The sequence below is a fragment of the Colletotrichum costaricense genome (genome assembly GCF_030867565.1).
Source record: "Colletotrichum costaricense strain IMI 309622 chromosome Unknown Scaffold_5.1, whole genome shotgun sequence".
NCBI classification, from domain to species: domain Eukaryota; kingdom Fungi; phylum Ascomycota; class Sordariomycetes; order Glomerellales; family Glomerellaceae; genus Colletotrichum; species Colletotrichum costaricense.
In genome coordinates this window covers 2,291,220-2,304,340 of record NW_026848234.1, presented here as the reverse complement: position 1 = coordinate 2,304,340, position 13,121 = coordinate 2,291,220, and the positions used below count along the sequence as shown (strand labels likewise).

Below are 13,121 nucleotides of genomic sequence, written 5' to 3'. Positions count from 1 at the left end.
GACATTGGCGTCATTGGCAGTTTCGACTATGGCCTGCTTTGATGAGCGGTGTGAGAGCAAACTTGACACAAATCGAAGACATCAAGTCGGTCTTGCAGGTTTCACGCGTAAAATTTCACGCCAGATGAAGTACAACATCGGCTGATGGTGGTATAACGTACCCGGCCACAGGTAGTATCAGGCTGTCTACTTCTTTGGACGGTACGGATTTTTACCACCAGGAGGCACAACTTAAGATCGAGGGCATTCTAGCAAGGTAAGATAGAAGTTGACACATGTCACACTCATCCAGGATTCATCAAATTCTTTCGGGCCGCTGGATCAATGTGGAGTCTTTGCCCGTCGTTTACAGACTTCAGACATCAGAGGCGGCATGGTGTGATTGTTTCACCTGGCCCAACGGGCTATATGTGCTGACCCGAGAACCGATTTGCTCGTCTCGGATTCGGGCCGTGATGCCTTCGACACACATGGTGTTGTGGGTGGTGCATGGCTTGAACGAGGAGCGCTTTATATTAGGCGCTTACGTCTTCCCGATGAGCACAAAGGGACCCAGATTGCTGATCACTGCGAGGGGCCTGGCATGTTTGAACGCCCTGCTGCCAACGTGTGCGAGTATTGGGCGGTTGTGCTGGGCTGGTTCCGCGTGTAAGTCGGAAGACAATACGCCGTAACTTTTACGATTCCTGAGCCCTGATCGCAGGAGTTCAGGCCAAAGACCGGCATTAGTAATACGGAAGGCGAATATTGTCGATCTGTCGACAATGGACGATAATTGGTCTGAATGCCGACAGTTGAATAGGTATTAGATACTCGTCGTGCTGGAAGAGCTGTCCGTGTGTCGTTGCCGTGGCTTTTATCACGATGCTGCGAATAGAAGTGTCTCTCTCCTCCCGAAGTATCTTGATATCGTCCTGCAAATGGCGTCACATAGGCTGACGTGGTTTGATCTCAAGGTCGTGTTCGGGTAGCTTTCTGGCCTGCGATCTCGTGGCATCTCGATTCCGAACTCCTGAAGCTTTGTAATGCAGTTCGTAAAAAGTTACGAAACCCGCATATCCGGGCCGGTTCTGTCCTTGGCGTCGGTAGTTGTCTGTCGTAGAAATCGAAAACGGCCAGATGGACTGATCTGCCTCGCTTCTTATGTTCTTTTCGTGCTGGGAGTCTTGGCCTACATATCTCGAGGGAGATGCTCCACCTTGGCACCGTATCTATGTTTCTCCACCAACGAAGCCCGTCGCCGATTGTGAACCTGGCGAAAGGTGATTCTGCACCAATGAAGTTGTCATAGTTTGCTGGCCGCGTTGGATCGCGATGTGCTTCCGATTGATTGCCAAGAGAGAAAAAAAGGGTCGAGGCTGACGAGAAGTTGACGACTTGAAACTCTCGAGAACTGGATCTAAGCCTCAAAAACCTTGGCTCCGTGTCGGGGGCTTAGAGATGCTCGGAAGAAGGCGACGACGGGGGCCTCTTGGTCTCACGCTAGCGGGAGCCGGAAGCCGATTCACTCATATCCACGAATTGTCGTCGAGACGCGATATTGTAAGCCCACCTGGATGATGTGACTTTCGAGTTTCGAAGCGATGGAATCAATTTGAAGGAAACTTTGCGAATGAGTGAGATGAATGAGGGGGGCCACAGGAGTTTGCCAGGTTCCACCTTTTGGGTCGTCTTGGACCTCTCGGAGTCGATACCTTTGCCAAACCGGCCAACGTGTGATTGTTGGACAGGCAGATAAGCTTGTGCTAAGGGTGTTTTTTTCTCCGAGCGCACATTGGCATCTGCAGCAGCGGCTATGCCGGTTACAGTGGTTGTAGGACCGAAGACGCGGTAGACGGAGGATGGTTCTGGAGACTGGTCCATGATGCGGGGGCCGGTTCTGCGCCCCGGAACGGCTGTGGCTTCTCGGAGCTGAACCGTTCTTCTTAGATGGGTTTGTCTGGTCTGGTCTGGTCTGGTCTATGCGTACGGAGTACGCCAAGGGAATGAAGGGTTCCTGTCCGTCTTTAGCCGTCTACAGCAGGCTGGTGAGCTTCCAGAACAGCGCCCAACAACATCACAGCGGTGGTGACAGGAGGTGTAGTCAGCGGCTGGCGATCCCGAGAACATCGTATCGACGACGGCGGGGCCCAATCAAATATTTGCCGATTGCGTTCCCACAATTTGCTTCCCCAGAAGGAGCGATCTCCGTCAGAGGCACAAGTCGTTCGTTCGAAGACAACGCTGAATAGAGACCGGAACAGGCCCGAGATGGGGTTTGTTTGACTCGTCACCATCACCAGCGTGACTTCTCCTCAGGGACCAGCAATTGTTTCATGAGTTGATGATCCATCAGGTGGTGGAGAATATCTAGGACGAAGTTATGAAAGGCGGTCTTGAAAAACCACTACTTCTCAAGAGAGAGAGAGACAGATTTGGTAAATTTGGCCGAAATGTTTAAAGTGTAACTTCCAAGTAATACCAAGGCCATGTAAGTCGGGAGAGGTGAACTCTGCCGCTTTCAGGCTAAGGGATAAAGGCGCCATGAACGCTTGACATTTGTGCGGTAAGCAACATGGGCCGCGGAAGATCTCTCTTTCGCTCGGCTGCAACCACACATCGAGAAGGCATGTACGTTTGTCGTAAATGAGACTGATGGCTTGAAAAGAATAGTATAGTCTGGACGTCAATCGAGTTGAAGCCAAGGTAGCGCTGTACCTATGCTCATGTACAGGTCGTGACTGGTGAGCCAAGCCGGTCAAACATGATCATTGGCGGGTAGTCTGATGTACATCTGTTGTTTGAGGGTTGGTATGAGGTGATGCTCTTCTTTACCTGGTGTAATCCGTACTACGTAGAGACAGAGACAGAGACTTTGATGGTGAGAGGTGTGAGGGAGGTGTGTGTGGAATCCTTGAACCATGCACATAGGAGGTTTTCCTTCCCTCCCAGCGGCACACTAACGGTGCCAAGTCGCCCCGAATGGCGTGGACGGAGCATCCTATGATTGGCGGAGAATCTCTGACGTTCAAATCCCGGAAATAGGGAAAATGCGGCAAATCTTTGCGGCGACGACCAGACAGCTCGGGGGGATCCCCCCTCCCCTTCCCCTTGCCAAACTCTCCCCAACTCTCCCCAGCCAGAGTTGCTCTTCAGGGGGAAGTACAACCACTGACAAGCAGTTACCTCAACTTGTCAGAGTCTCAAGGAACCCACAGGGGATGGCGCTCCCCCATGCTTTCCCCATTTACCCCACCATTTTGGTATGCACGAGTCGCCATTACAGGTCCCCAGGGCCAGGAGTTCTCGGGTCCCGCACGTCTCCAACTTCCTCTTCAACTCGCGTGCTTTTGCCAAATGTCTCTTCATCGTAGACGACCTTCAGGTACCTCGCAGCTTTCGAAAAGCAACGTAGCTTCCCTCTGACAAGGTCTCATGAGTTGAGGCGGCTCCCTCCTGTCCACACCCTCAGCAGCAGCAACAGCAACAACAATACCACCAACAGAGGGCAAGGGATCTATCCCCTAGTTAACTGCCAGATGCAGATACAGAGACATATCGAGCCTTACTTGTCTTGAAACAGGATCATCGCTGAACGGTGTTCTAGCCGGCCTGCAACTGCAACTGAATCTGATCGAGGGCCAGTCCAGCACTTCCAGCTCGGTCTCATTATCCCATCTAAACGCAGGCAGGGAGTGTGTACCTTAGCTTGCCTCGCCTCGCCTCAAGTCAGGAACATCGGCACAACCAAGACTTTGCTTCTTTCGTTCATCAACCACCGGGACCCAAGCTTTCCTTCCTGGGGCCCCGAGCATCCAGTCAGCAAAGAGCAAACGTCTGCCTTGGGACCAACACCCCTGGCAAGACTCCAGAGGCGTGCAGGAGCATCTGAGAAACGGCAGCAAAGCCAAGCCGTAGCAGCAATAGCAGCAGCGGCGGCGGCACCACCACAACCACAACCACCAGCCAACGTCGAGCTCTCCTCCTCCTCATTCTCATCCTTCTTCCAGTCCCCGGCCCCAGCTCCTAGTATAGCCCCATCCCATGGTAGACTCCTAGTCCCAGTCCCAGTCCGTCTGCCCCATGCCAAGCTCTTCGGCTTGCCCCTCTGCCCCCTTCTGGCTCTTGTCAAGCAACTCGGTGGAACGCAGCGTCTGTGGTGGAACAATTCGTCTTCCCCAACTTCCATCAATCTTTCCGTCTCCTCCACCAACGACAAGCGGCGGATTGTCGATTGCGATTCAACTTCGCCGGCTTTGCCGTTCAAAGTCCACAACGAGTCTATTCACACTCTAGACCCCGTCATCCCAGCAATATCGCTCCTACCAATTGTCCCGGTCTGGTCAGGGATCTCCAACCTCTTGGTCTAGCCCAAACTTCCATACCATACCGTAAGGAACTCATACGGATGAAGGAGAACCTTGCTCATTTGTTCCTCTCACAACGTTGTTCTGCTCCGAAAGCTACCGCGCCGCCGCCTCGGCGCTTCCCTGTCGGCGAAATAATCCCTTCTCCACGCCAGACTACTGACCACCTTGCGGCCCTGTCCTTCCCGTGCCATCGGCCGGTTCGTCTCAAGTTCTCAACTCCTCTTATTGCAACAACATCCACACAGACGCCATCTTACCCGGTCAGGACAGCTTTCACGCCGCCCATCTGAATTGAGCTTCTCTCTCGTGTTTCTTGGCTGCGGGGTCATAAAACTTCCCCAACGGTCCGACTCGCGCGCCACATGCGACTGGCCCTGCAACACCATCACCAGAGCTTCAATCGAGATTTCTGCCGCCTGCGGTTGGCACGCATCCCAAGCCCGCCTGCGCTTCAAGTAGACGAACCAGCCCACCCTTAGAATCGCGAGCTTTCAGTTCTGCATTAGGATACACCTAAAGCAACTCGCGAATTGGTGGAAGAAACTACCTGACCCTAGCAAACCGGTCCATAGGGCTCTCTTCTCGTCGTCATCGTCTAGTTGTAATCGCACGCGGACGGGGCTTCTCTTACTCTTATCAATCGCAACCTGCGGAGCGCATATCACGCCCCCGATTTCAAGGGCACGTCGTATGCACCAGCCTCACGACGACCCCCACCGGCTTGCTCTTCCCGGCCGCATATCTCTCTAACACCATCAGATCACCTGACGCACCTCGGCCCTGTCCTGTCTTCTCTATCACAGCACACCTTTCATCCCCCGCTGTGGCCCCCTCGAGTCTGCTTCCATTCGTCCCTCGAACTGTCATAATCTTACTTGGATCACCACTTCGTCTTGTCATGGGATTTTGGCTTGACATATCCGACCTCACTAACCACCGCCACCATACTTCCTTACGGTCAACCCAGTCGTTCTGAAGGAGGAGAAGGGGAGGGAGCGGCTTATCGTGGCTTTGTTTCGTATTCCCCACCTCAGTACACTGTCCCGGGAGTGACAGCTCGTTTCTCGCAGCTCGAAATTCCAGGCTCTTCAAGCGCTGCCATGGCATCAGTACATCAACTCGGCGTTGGTCCAACACCGGCACGCCCTCGAAGCATGGTTGGGTCGGGTAACCAAGACGTCGAGATGGATGTTGACCGCAACGCCAGCCCTGCTATCACCACGGGCACGAGGTTCGGGAGTGCTCCTCAAAGAGGAGACACAAGGATCGTCGTCATCTTGTACGGCACCGGCCAGGACAAGATTGTGTCCGTCTTCGCAGATGTTCTGGGGAAGCCATTCGTCACCCGCTCTGCATTTCAGGAAGTCAGCGTTGCTGACCAAGGGCTTGTGGTTGGCATTCCGGCAGAACTCGCTGCAAAGGACATTACCTCCCGCAACAAGGAGCTCGTCGTGGCGATCAACGCCCACTGTGTCAACCTTGGGATGCCACCAGATGTCTTCCTCTCAGCTCAGTGCGACTACGAGTTCCTCTACACCGAAGCACCATTCTTTCGTCGAGACTTGTCCAGATTCATCTCTTTCACTCTCGGCCAGATCTGCCACCACGAAACGTTGATGCAAAAACCACGAACGTACTTCATCTCTACTACGTTTCCAGACGTCAGTGCTGCGTTGCCGAATATCGACATCCTCACCGTCGGCGCCGACGCAGTGGAAATTCGTGTTGATCTTCTAAAGGAGCCACTCGGCGACGGCACATATTCAGCCATCCCGAGCCTTAGCTATGTCGGACAGCAGCTGATGCTCCTGCGCCAGCGGACAGAACTCCCAATAATTTTCACCACTAGGTGTACGAGAGAAAATGGTCGTTTCCCCATGGAGAACCCCGATATTTACTATGAATATCTTTACCGAGCAATTCAATGGGGAGTTGAGTATATCGACGTGGAACTCTGGCTTCCGGAAGCCATTCGAAAGAAACTTTGGGAACAGAGAGGAAGCAGTCGTATCATGTCTGCGTTTCACGACTTTTCTGGTACCTTCAAATGGCCATCGTCCCAAGCCGAGCAGGTGTACGTTGAATCAAGCAAGTATGCCGATATCATCAAGATGATTGCCATCATCAACGACCACAACGAAAACTTCGAGTTGGAGTACTTCCGCTCGAAAATGCGAGCAGATTATCCGGATTCCCCGCCATTCTCTGGAGTTAACATGGGAGAAACTGGCCAGTTTTCACGTACTCTGAACAAGGTGTTCACCCCTATCACTCATCCCTTGTTGCCGATAGTCGCAGCCCCAGGTCAAATGAGCGCGTCGGAGATAAACGCGGCTTTGGCACTGCTTGGGCAGCCTCCCAAGAAGAGCATATATGGCATCACAACACCGGCTTTCCGAAGTTCAACTCCGCAAGCACCATTCTATGAGAAGTGCTTCAATGAACTGGGCCTGCCGCATTACTTTGCCGTTGTAGAGCGCTTGCCAAACAACTTTTCAAGCATGGAGGCTTGGTGTAATCAAAAGAACTTTGGTGGTGCCTACCTCAGCCCGCCGGTGTCGTGGAGTAGCCTACTCAAGGCCAGCCCGTTCTTCGCTTCGCTCAACGGCGGCAAGGGCGCGGAGTTGACTGAGGCAGCTCGCCTGATTGGTACTGTGGACACAATCATAGTCAAGTCTGGTTCCTCGTCCTCGGCATCTTCTGCCCCAGCGTCGATTCCCTCGAGCCCTCGTCATGGGCACCATGACTCTTTCGGCCACTTGGGGTCACACATCTCCGGCCTGTCTCCGAATACATCATTGATCTTGGACAATGCTAGCTGGCGTGGTATCATCAGCACACTGACCAGAGATATGGCGCCTTCTGCCTACTTCGGCCGAACTGCTGTTGTGCTGGCTTCATCTGGAGAAGATGCTGCATCAGTTATGTACGCGCTGAAAGCACTCCGTATGGCAAAGATATATACCGTTGGCTTTCGAACACCGCCAGCTCTGGCCCGTGATGGACCCGTCATTGAGCCGTTCAACAGTCTGGAGAGCCTCAAGAAAGCACAAACTGTGAGCGACGATGGTGCTCCCTTTTTATTTGTTTCGGCGCTCGGCGCAGATAAGAGCAACCTCGTCGGTATGCTGGTGCGTGTCTTTGGCGCCAATGTGCGAGGAAGCACAAACTTCAAGAAAGTCTTCCTCGATCTCGCCGACACAGCAGGTGCAAGAAAAGGCGGCGATCCAGGCCTCATTGCTCAGCAGGCGGGATTTTCGGCGTATGGTGTTGCTGATACGGCCGCCTTTACCACCGTCGAGACTCTGAGGCTGCTGGTCGGTCAGAATGTGCCCTACAGTTTTGTCAGACTGGCAAGCGGCAGGGGCATGTTCTGAGCCGTGTATAGAGGATCAGCATTTGGGCTTCGCCAGTCCTTCGGATGTCTAAGAGGCCGGCTTTATCTGTGTCTCCTTGGTCTGTTGGCCTGGAGGGGTTTCGAACTGGACCATAGCAATAGTTTGTATGTGCAAACACCGCAATCCTATGTCGACCACGGCCTATGCCGGGCTACAAGAAGCAATATGAACCTGCGGCCAAGCTCCAGATCCCAGGAAGCCAGGCCACAGGCCGAGGCCTGTGGAGTTCCCCACGATAGCCAAGACAAACCATCGGCTGTCACCCCCAGTGCGGAGAAAAGAGGGAGCGATCGAGCCAGGCCCGATGCTGCATTTCCATGTCGGCTCGGGACCTGGAAACTGGAGCTTGAGACCCACAAAGCCATTTCCGATGTCAGGTCTCCGAGGAGCTGTGCAAAGCGGAAGTGTGGACGCGGAAATGGTGCAGAGAAGGGCCTTATTGAGCGGACGACTCATCGGGCAGGGAGATGGCCCATTGCATGAATGGCGTTTATTTGGAAGAGAAATGTGCGGGTCAGAAGAGAGATGAGATGGTTTGTAGGGGGGGCATTTACAAGATCTAGTTCTACATAAGGTAGCTCACGGGTAAGGACGAACATCAACAAGGCGTGTTTTCCGCTTTCGAAGGTGCCGCCTCTTCTTTGTTTCGTTTTCAGTTTAAAGCGTGGGATTATCGAGACACAGTCGTGTCTGTGACAATGTCACGTAGACAACGACCATTGGCAGTCCTCTAGAGAGGACTGTCACTTTTCTGCGTATGGACTAAATGCAATTCGTTACGGTCAAGACAAGAAATCTTCTCATGTGAAATTTTCTACTGAACACCCCTTTTGTTATCGCTCTTCGCAAGCCCGTTTCTGACGCTCCTCTACCTCTGATCTCAGAATGATCCAGGCCTTTGCCCCTACTTTGCAAAGATACGTCGACGCGATCGCGGCTACGGATGGGTACCTGGAGCGGCGGAAAACAAGAAGATCTACAGGGTCTATCAGGGTCTTCGTATTGTAGGGTATCCTGGGAGAAGGGAGAGAAAGGGGGGAGGACGATCGCCAAACGAGGAGGGCTCAAGGTTGTGCCAGTGTAATCTGATGACGATGGATATCCTACCCACCAACTTGCAATTGTATCAACGGGTCGAGTGTGGGCGAGAGCCATGCTGAGGTTGATGGCCAGCGGGTAAAGAAGCAGCCAGCCACCTGCGGATACGGCTCAATGTGTCCATGGTGATCCTCTCGCCATCCGGGCCTTCCCAAAGCCGTGACGTTACATTATGTGGAAAGCTGACATGGCTGGGTCATCGGCTCTGTGGTTTGTGTTTGACAGACCGTAGTGAAGGTGACAAGCCCAGCTTGGGAAAATGGTAAGAGTTCCCGTCCCATCTCGGTCTAAGCAAAGGTTAAGGCAGTAGAAGCCCCGCGCACTCCACACGCCATGCTCACCCCGTCTCGGCGAAGTCGGACTATTCACGGCCACTGGAACCCGGCCACCAGCTGAAAAGGGTCAAGGCAGGAGAAGAAAGGCCGTTCCCCTCTCCTCACCAGAGCTGGGATGGTGATGGGTGGTGGTGGTGTTGGTGACGTCTAGAGAAGGCAACGAGAAGGAAGCCTTCTCTCCCCTCCACCCCAATGGACCAGAGAACACCCTCGTCATGCAAGGGCGGGAAACGAAGACCGTGCCGTCCCCTGCGCTGGTCTGGGTGTGGCCGTCCCCAGTCGAGCCGATCGGGAACTGCGTTTTAACGAACAGGGCAAGGGCGAAAGAATATTGGATCGACGAATGGGATGCGGATATCACCGCGATTGGGGCTGGCTCAGGCGAGAGGACGGCGCGCAGAAAATCTCGAGAGTGTGGGCGTGGTGTATCTCGATGACGGGCAGGGCAAAGGGACTTGCCGCATGCTCCGGGGGACTGAATCATATCACAAGTGTCCTGGTATTGAAACCAGCACATAGCCTAGCTCAGTATCTCGGATGTGCTGGGGACGAAGAAAAGAAGTAGGCCTTGTCTAGAGGGGTGTGAGTAGAATCTGAACTCTTTTTGCTTCAAAGTCCCTGCGGTGTTTGTATTTCTGAATTGCCTCCTCAGCCCTCGAAAGCAACCTATTCCTTGTAACCAGAACATTTTGACGTGTCGCGACATCAGAGAGAAGGGCAAACCGAAGTGAACAAGCTGGTGGTGTAACAGACGCCGAGATCCATCCACGGACTGACACGATATAGCGCGCATGTACATGTCGGTCTGACTGCTGACCATGCCATCCCGTTGCAGGGGATTCATCGGTCGCTCTCGGCAAGGCCAGGTCTGCTATCGACGCGTCTGTAACTGTATGGTTATGGGCCGCTGCTGAATCACACATTGCTAGTCTCCCTCACAAACGTCCGCAAAGACCGTAAAGAGGCATACACAGTGATAGAATTGCGAATTCGTCTGGTAAGAAGGGCGTCAGCGGACTAATACCGGGTTGACGTTGACGGCCTAAACCCTGGGGACTCAAGTTTGGCCAGGCTTGACGCACTCGCTGGTGTCCCCTACACAACAAAGTGGCAGCCAGCCGTCGTTGGGGGTGGCTGACATGGCTGTTGTCGATGACTCGCTATTCGCTATATGTCATCGCGAGGCGTCGTCGTTGCACGGGACGTTAGCCCCCGTTTCTGCCCATAATGGGTCAAGACGAACGTCGCCCTGTCTCCTCCTCTCAGTAGCTCTCCAAACGCTTTTATTGCCATGTCCCAGTGGCGTGTCGGGTCGGCATTTCTTAATGGTCAGGTGTTGCAGAGCACACGTGTAGTAGCTGAGAGTCATTGTGTAGTTCTGTACGAAATCAGGGTTCAAGACCTGCAGAAGGTAGTGGATGCGCGGAGGAGTGTGGGGAGAGAGAGGGGGACGCTGCGCGGAGTCACGAATCGATGGTCTCCTTCGACCCCAGCTTCGGACAAAGGTCTCGAGTCAGAAGTAGATGGTTCGGCTTCGTTCCCCAAATTCTCCAAATTCTGCGAGGGCCGTGATGGTGATTGGTACGGCTGGAAGACGCCGTTGGGATGGAGGTGACGAGTCTGACTGGGTCAAGAGACCTTGTGGGACGGGTGCGCGCCTAACCGCCCATAAGCTTAAACAAGAACATGCAAGGGAACTTTGGAGTGGATGGAGGGCGAAGCTGTGAGAGAGTGTGGTCCGATACATTAGGATTCATGAGTTGTTTACTTACGAAAGGATCATAGTCTTGAATGGTGTTGTCAGAGCTCTCGAATCAACGAGCTCTGAGCAGAGTTTGGTCCTTTCATTGCATGTTCCGGCAGTTTGTACAATGAAGGCGTGGATACTGCCCTGACTCCCGCATAGCTAGTTTCCGTGCACACGGAGAGCCCGGCTCGATAAATGAAGGCAACGCCATGACAGGTAGGTGAACCATGCCATCAGCCGCAGTCGAAAATTGCTGTCCAGGCCATCCCTCTGAACGCCACGGACGGGGACGGGGTACTCTAATGAGATACCTTGAGCTTAGAAGTCCAATGTTCGCCTGCAAATAGGCATGAACAGACAACCCCTTCCGATCTAGTGCCTGTATGATGTAGATTAAGCGACAACCCATCGTCGGCCCTGCTCCGGCAGAACGTTATTGCGCTGCCCAATTCCTTCTATTAACCATGTCGCAGCTTTTGTAGGGCTATCTTGGACGTTCCCGGCGGTCCGACAGCCTTTTCAACCGAAAAGACCGTGCTTGCTGTAGAATCATACCTGACTGATAGCTGACAGTGATATAGATCCTCGGTTGGTGAGCCGGTGCGAGGATCGTCAGGACAGCCTATGGAATGGAATATGGAACAAGTTGCTAAGAGCGGTAGGTGACATTGGCTGAAACGATATCGCAAAGGCTTTCCTGTGATAAGTACAGGGGAGTTGTGGTATTGGTTTATGACTGGCCTTTCCTTCAGTCCGGGTGGCGGCAGTTGTGGGTGTAGTATGACCGTCGTTGCTTGGCGATACAGGTGTTCTCTGCTTCCAGTCTTCTTTCCCGTCACATTATGACGGCCCTTGCCATGCTGTCAAGGTCGTGTCAGAGCCTCGGACCTTTCCAGACGGGTGCCGAGCAACTTGGACGAGGGGCTAAATAAGTTCGAGAAATTAGATGCGGGTTTGCCATCATGAGATTGGACGGCCGTAATCCGGAGCCGAGACCGGCGGCTCGAGAGAACCGCGTTTTGCTCCTTGCTAAGTTGTTCTTGAGCTCTGACGGGGCTCCTGTGTTACGTCTAGGACCCACGCGTGGCGGTCAAGACTCGGATGCAACAACGGCATAGAGATTGGTGATGGGGAAATGGCCCAAGGCGATCCGAATAAGGTAAAGAACATCCGAAGCTTAAATTTCAGGTCATCGCGTCGTTTCTCACCTCCGAGCGGTTTGGAACGCCCAAGTCTCGCCGCGCCAAGAGAGCAAACTTGCGTCAACGGCGTCAAAATAAAGAGAAAATGGTATCTCTGCTTGGCAACATACACTTTCCCCTTCAACAATCGTATCCACCAAGTTGTGGGTTGGGGTTTAGCTCAGCAGACGGGAGATGGATGCAGAGTCGAAGCTTCTCTCGGCAACATATCTGAGTCAATGTCTGATAATGGTGGATGGCCTCTTGTTGAACAGTGCTTTCTTTCCACTACACCTCATTTGAGAGGCGGCAGCTTGAGCATTCGGATGGCTAACCCTATTACTGATCCATGCGTCGAGAGACACACTGCAGCCACGTGTGTAACAATTATTCTCTGCCGTGGTGCCGTGCTCACTTCAAACCGCCCGTCTCATGCGTTCGTGTTGAGGCTTGGAAGGCATGGACGTTGGCCCCCAATCTGGAGATTGCGGCCGTTGTTCTTTTTGCCTCGGTGCAGTAGTGCTGGAAACCGTCTCGCAAATTGAATGGCTGTTGGGTGTTGTGGCTGTATGCACACCATCGAACCCAGGCCTGGAACGAAGCGGCATGAGCAGCATGTATCGGGCTATTCCCATAGGAGACCAGCGAACCCCAGTCAGGGCCTTTTGGATGCCGCGGTGCCCGGCCTGTGTCGGGCTCTTCAACTCTTACTCTTGGAGTCTCCCACCTGGCACCTTCGGCCGCTATTCGGCTCTGGAGAGCATGAGGGAACAAGGTCTCTGGATGTCATGTGTACAGGTGCGGGGCAAGCTGTGTGCACCAACGTATGAATGCGACTTGCCAATGTTCACTCCTAGGTCGTCAAGACTTACTCAACGAAGGTCTCGAGAAAGTGCCGGAGATGCCAGCCGGGGCTGGGTTCCGTTAGTTGCTCGCTGTAATTGCGACTTTGGGCGAGGCCCGTTGGAAAGTGTCCACCTCTTTTGTGGGGGGATGCCTTTGTTGAAGTTTGA

The 13,121-nt window shown here is 53.5% G+C and overlaps 5 protein-coding genes across 5 annotated transcripts, besides 1 other annotated feature; 4 read left to right on the top strand and 1 right to left on the bottom strand.

The window, feature by feature from the left end:
- Nucleotides 1–1,211: 1,211 nt before the first annotated feature.
- Nucleotides 1,212–1,289: a sequence feature (Short protein (CCOS01_05900, KAK1530797.1) was converted to a misc_feature.).
- A 193-nt stretch (nucleotides 1,290–1,482) lies between these two features.
- On the bottom strand, nucleotides 1,483–1,863 carry CCOS01_05899 (uncharacterized protein; the record flags this gene model as incomplete). Its single annotated transcript, XM_060454074.1, has 1 exon — nucleotides 1,483–1,863. One exon carries the CDS (start codon nucleotides 1,861–1,863, stop codon nucleotides 1,483–1,485), a length of 381 nt encoding a protein of 126 aa, XP_060315846.1.
- Nucleotides 1,864–3,213: 1,350 nt separating this feature from the next.
- Nucleotides 3,214–4,349, top strand: CCOS01_05898 (uncharacterized protein; the record flags this gene model as incomplete). The annotated part of the gene is made up of 2 exons (XM_060454073.1): nucleotides 3,214–3,242; nucleotides 3,587–4,349. The coding sequence occupies 2 exons, from the start codon at nucleotides 3,214–3,216 to the stop codon at nucleotides 4,347–4,349; spliced, it is 792 nt and encodes a 263-aa protein (XP_060315845.1).
- Nucleotides 4,350–4,387: 38 nt separating this feature from the next.
- On the top strand, nucleotides 4,388–4,639 carry CCOS01_05897 (uncharacterized protein; the record flags this gene model as incomplete). The annotated part of the gene is made up of 1 exon (XM_060454072.1): nucleotides 4,388–4,639. One exon carries the CDS (start codon nucleotides 4,388–4,390, stop codon nucleotides 4,637–4,639), a length of 252 nt encoding a protein of 83 aa, XP_060315844.1.
- An 810-nt stretch (nucleotides 4,640–5,449) lies between these two features.
- Nucleotides 5,450–7,726, top strand: CCOS01_05896 (3-dehydroquinate dehydratase; the record flags this gene model as incomplete). Its single annotated transcript, XM_060454071.1, has 1 exon — nucleotides 5,450–7,726. The coding sequence occupies one exon, from the start codon at nucleotides 5,450–5,452 to the stop codon at nucleotides 7,724–7,726; it is 2,277 nt and encodes a 758-aa protein (XP_060315843.1).
- A 186-nt stretch (nucleotides 7,727–7,912) lies between these two features.
- On the top strand, nucleotides 7,913–8,230 carry CCOS01_05895 (uncharacterized protein; the record flags this gene model as incomplete). The annotated part of the gene is made up of 1 exon (XM_060454070.1): nucleotides 7,913–8,230. One exon carries the CDS (start codon nucleotides 7,913–7,915, stop codon nucleotides 8,228–8,230), a length of 318 nt encoding a protein of 105 aa, XP_060315842.1.
- Nucleotides 8,231–13,121: the final 4,891 nt, after the last annotated feature.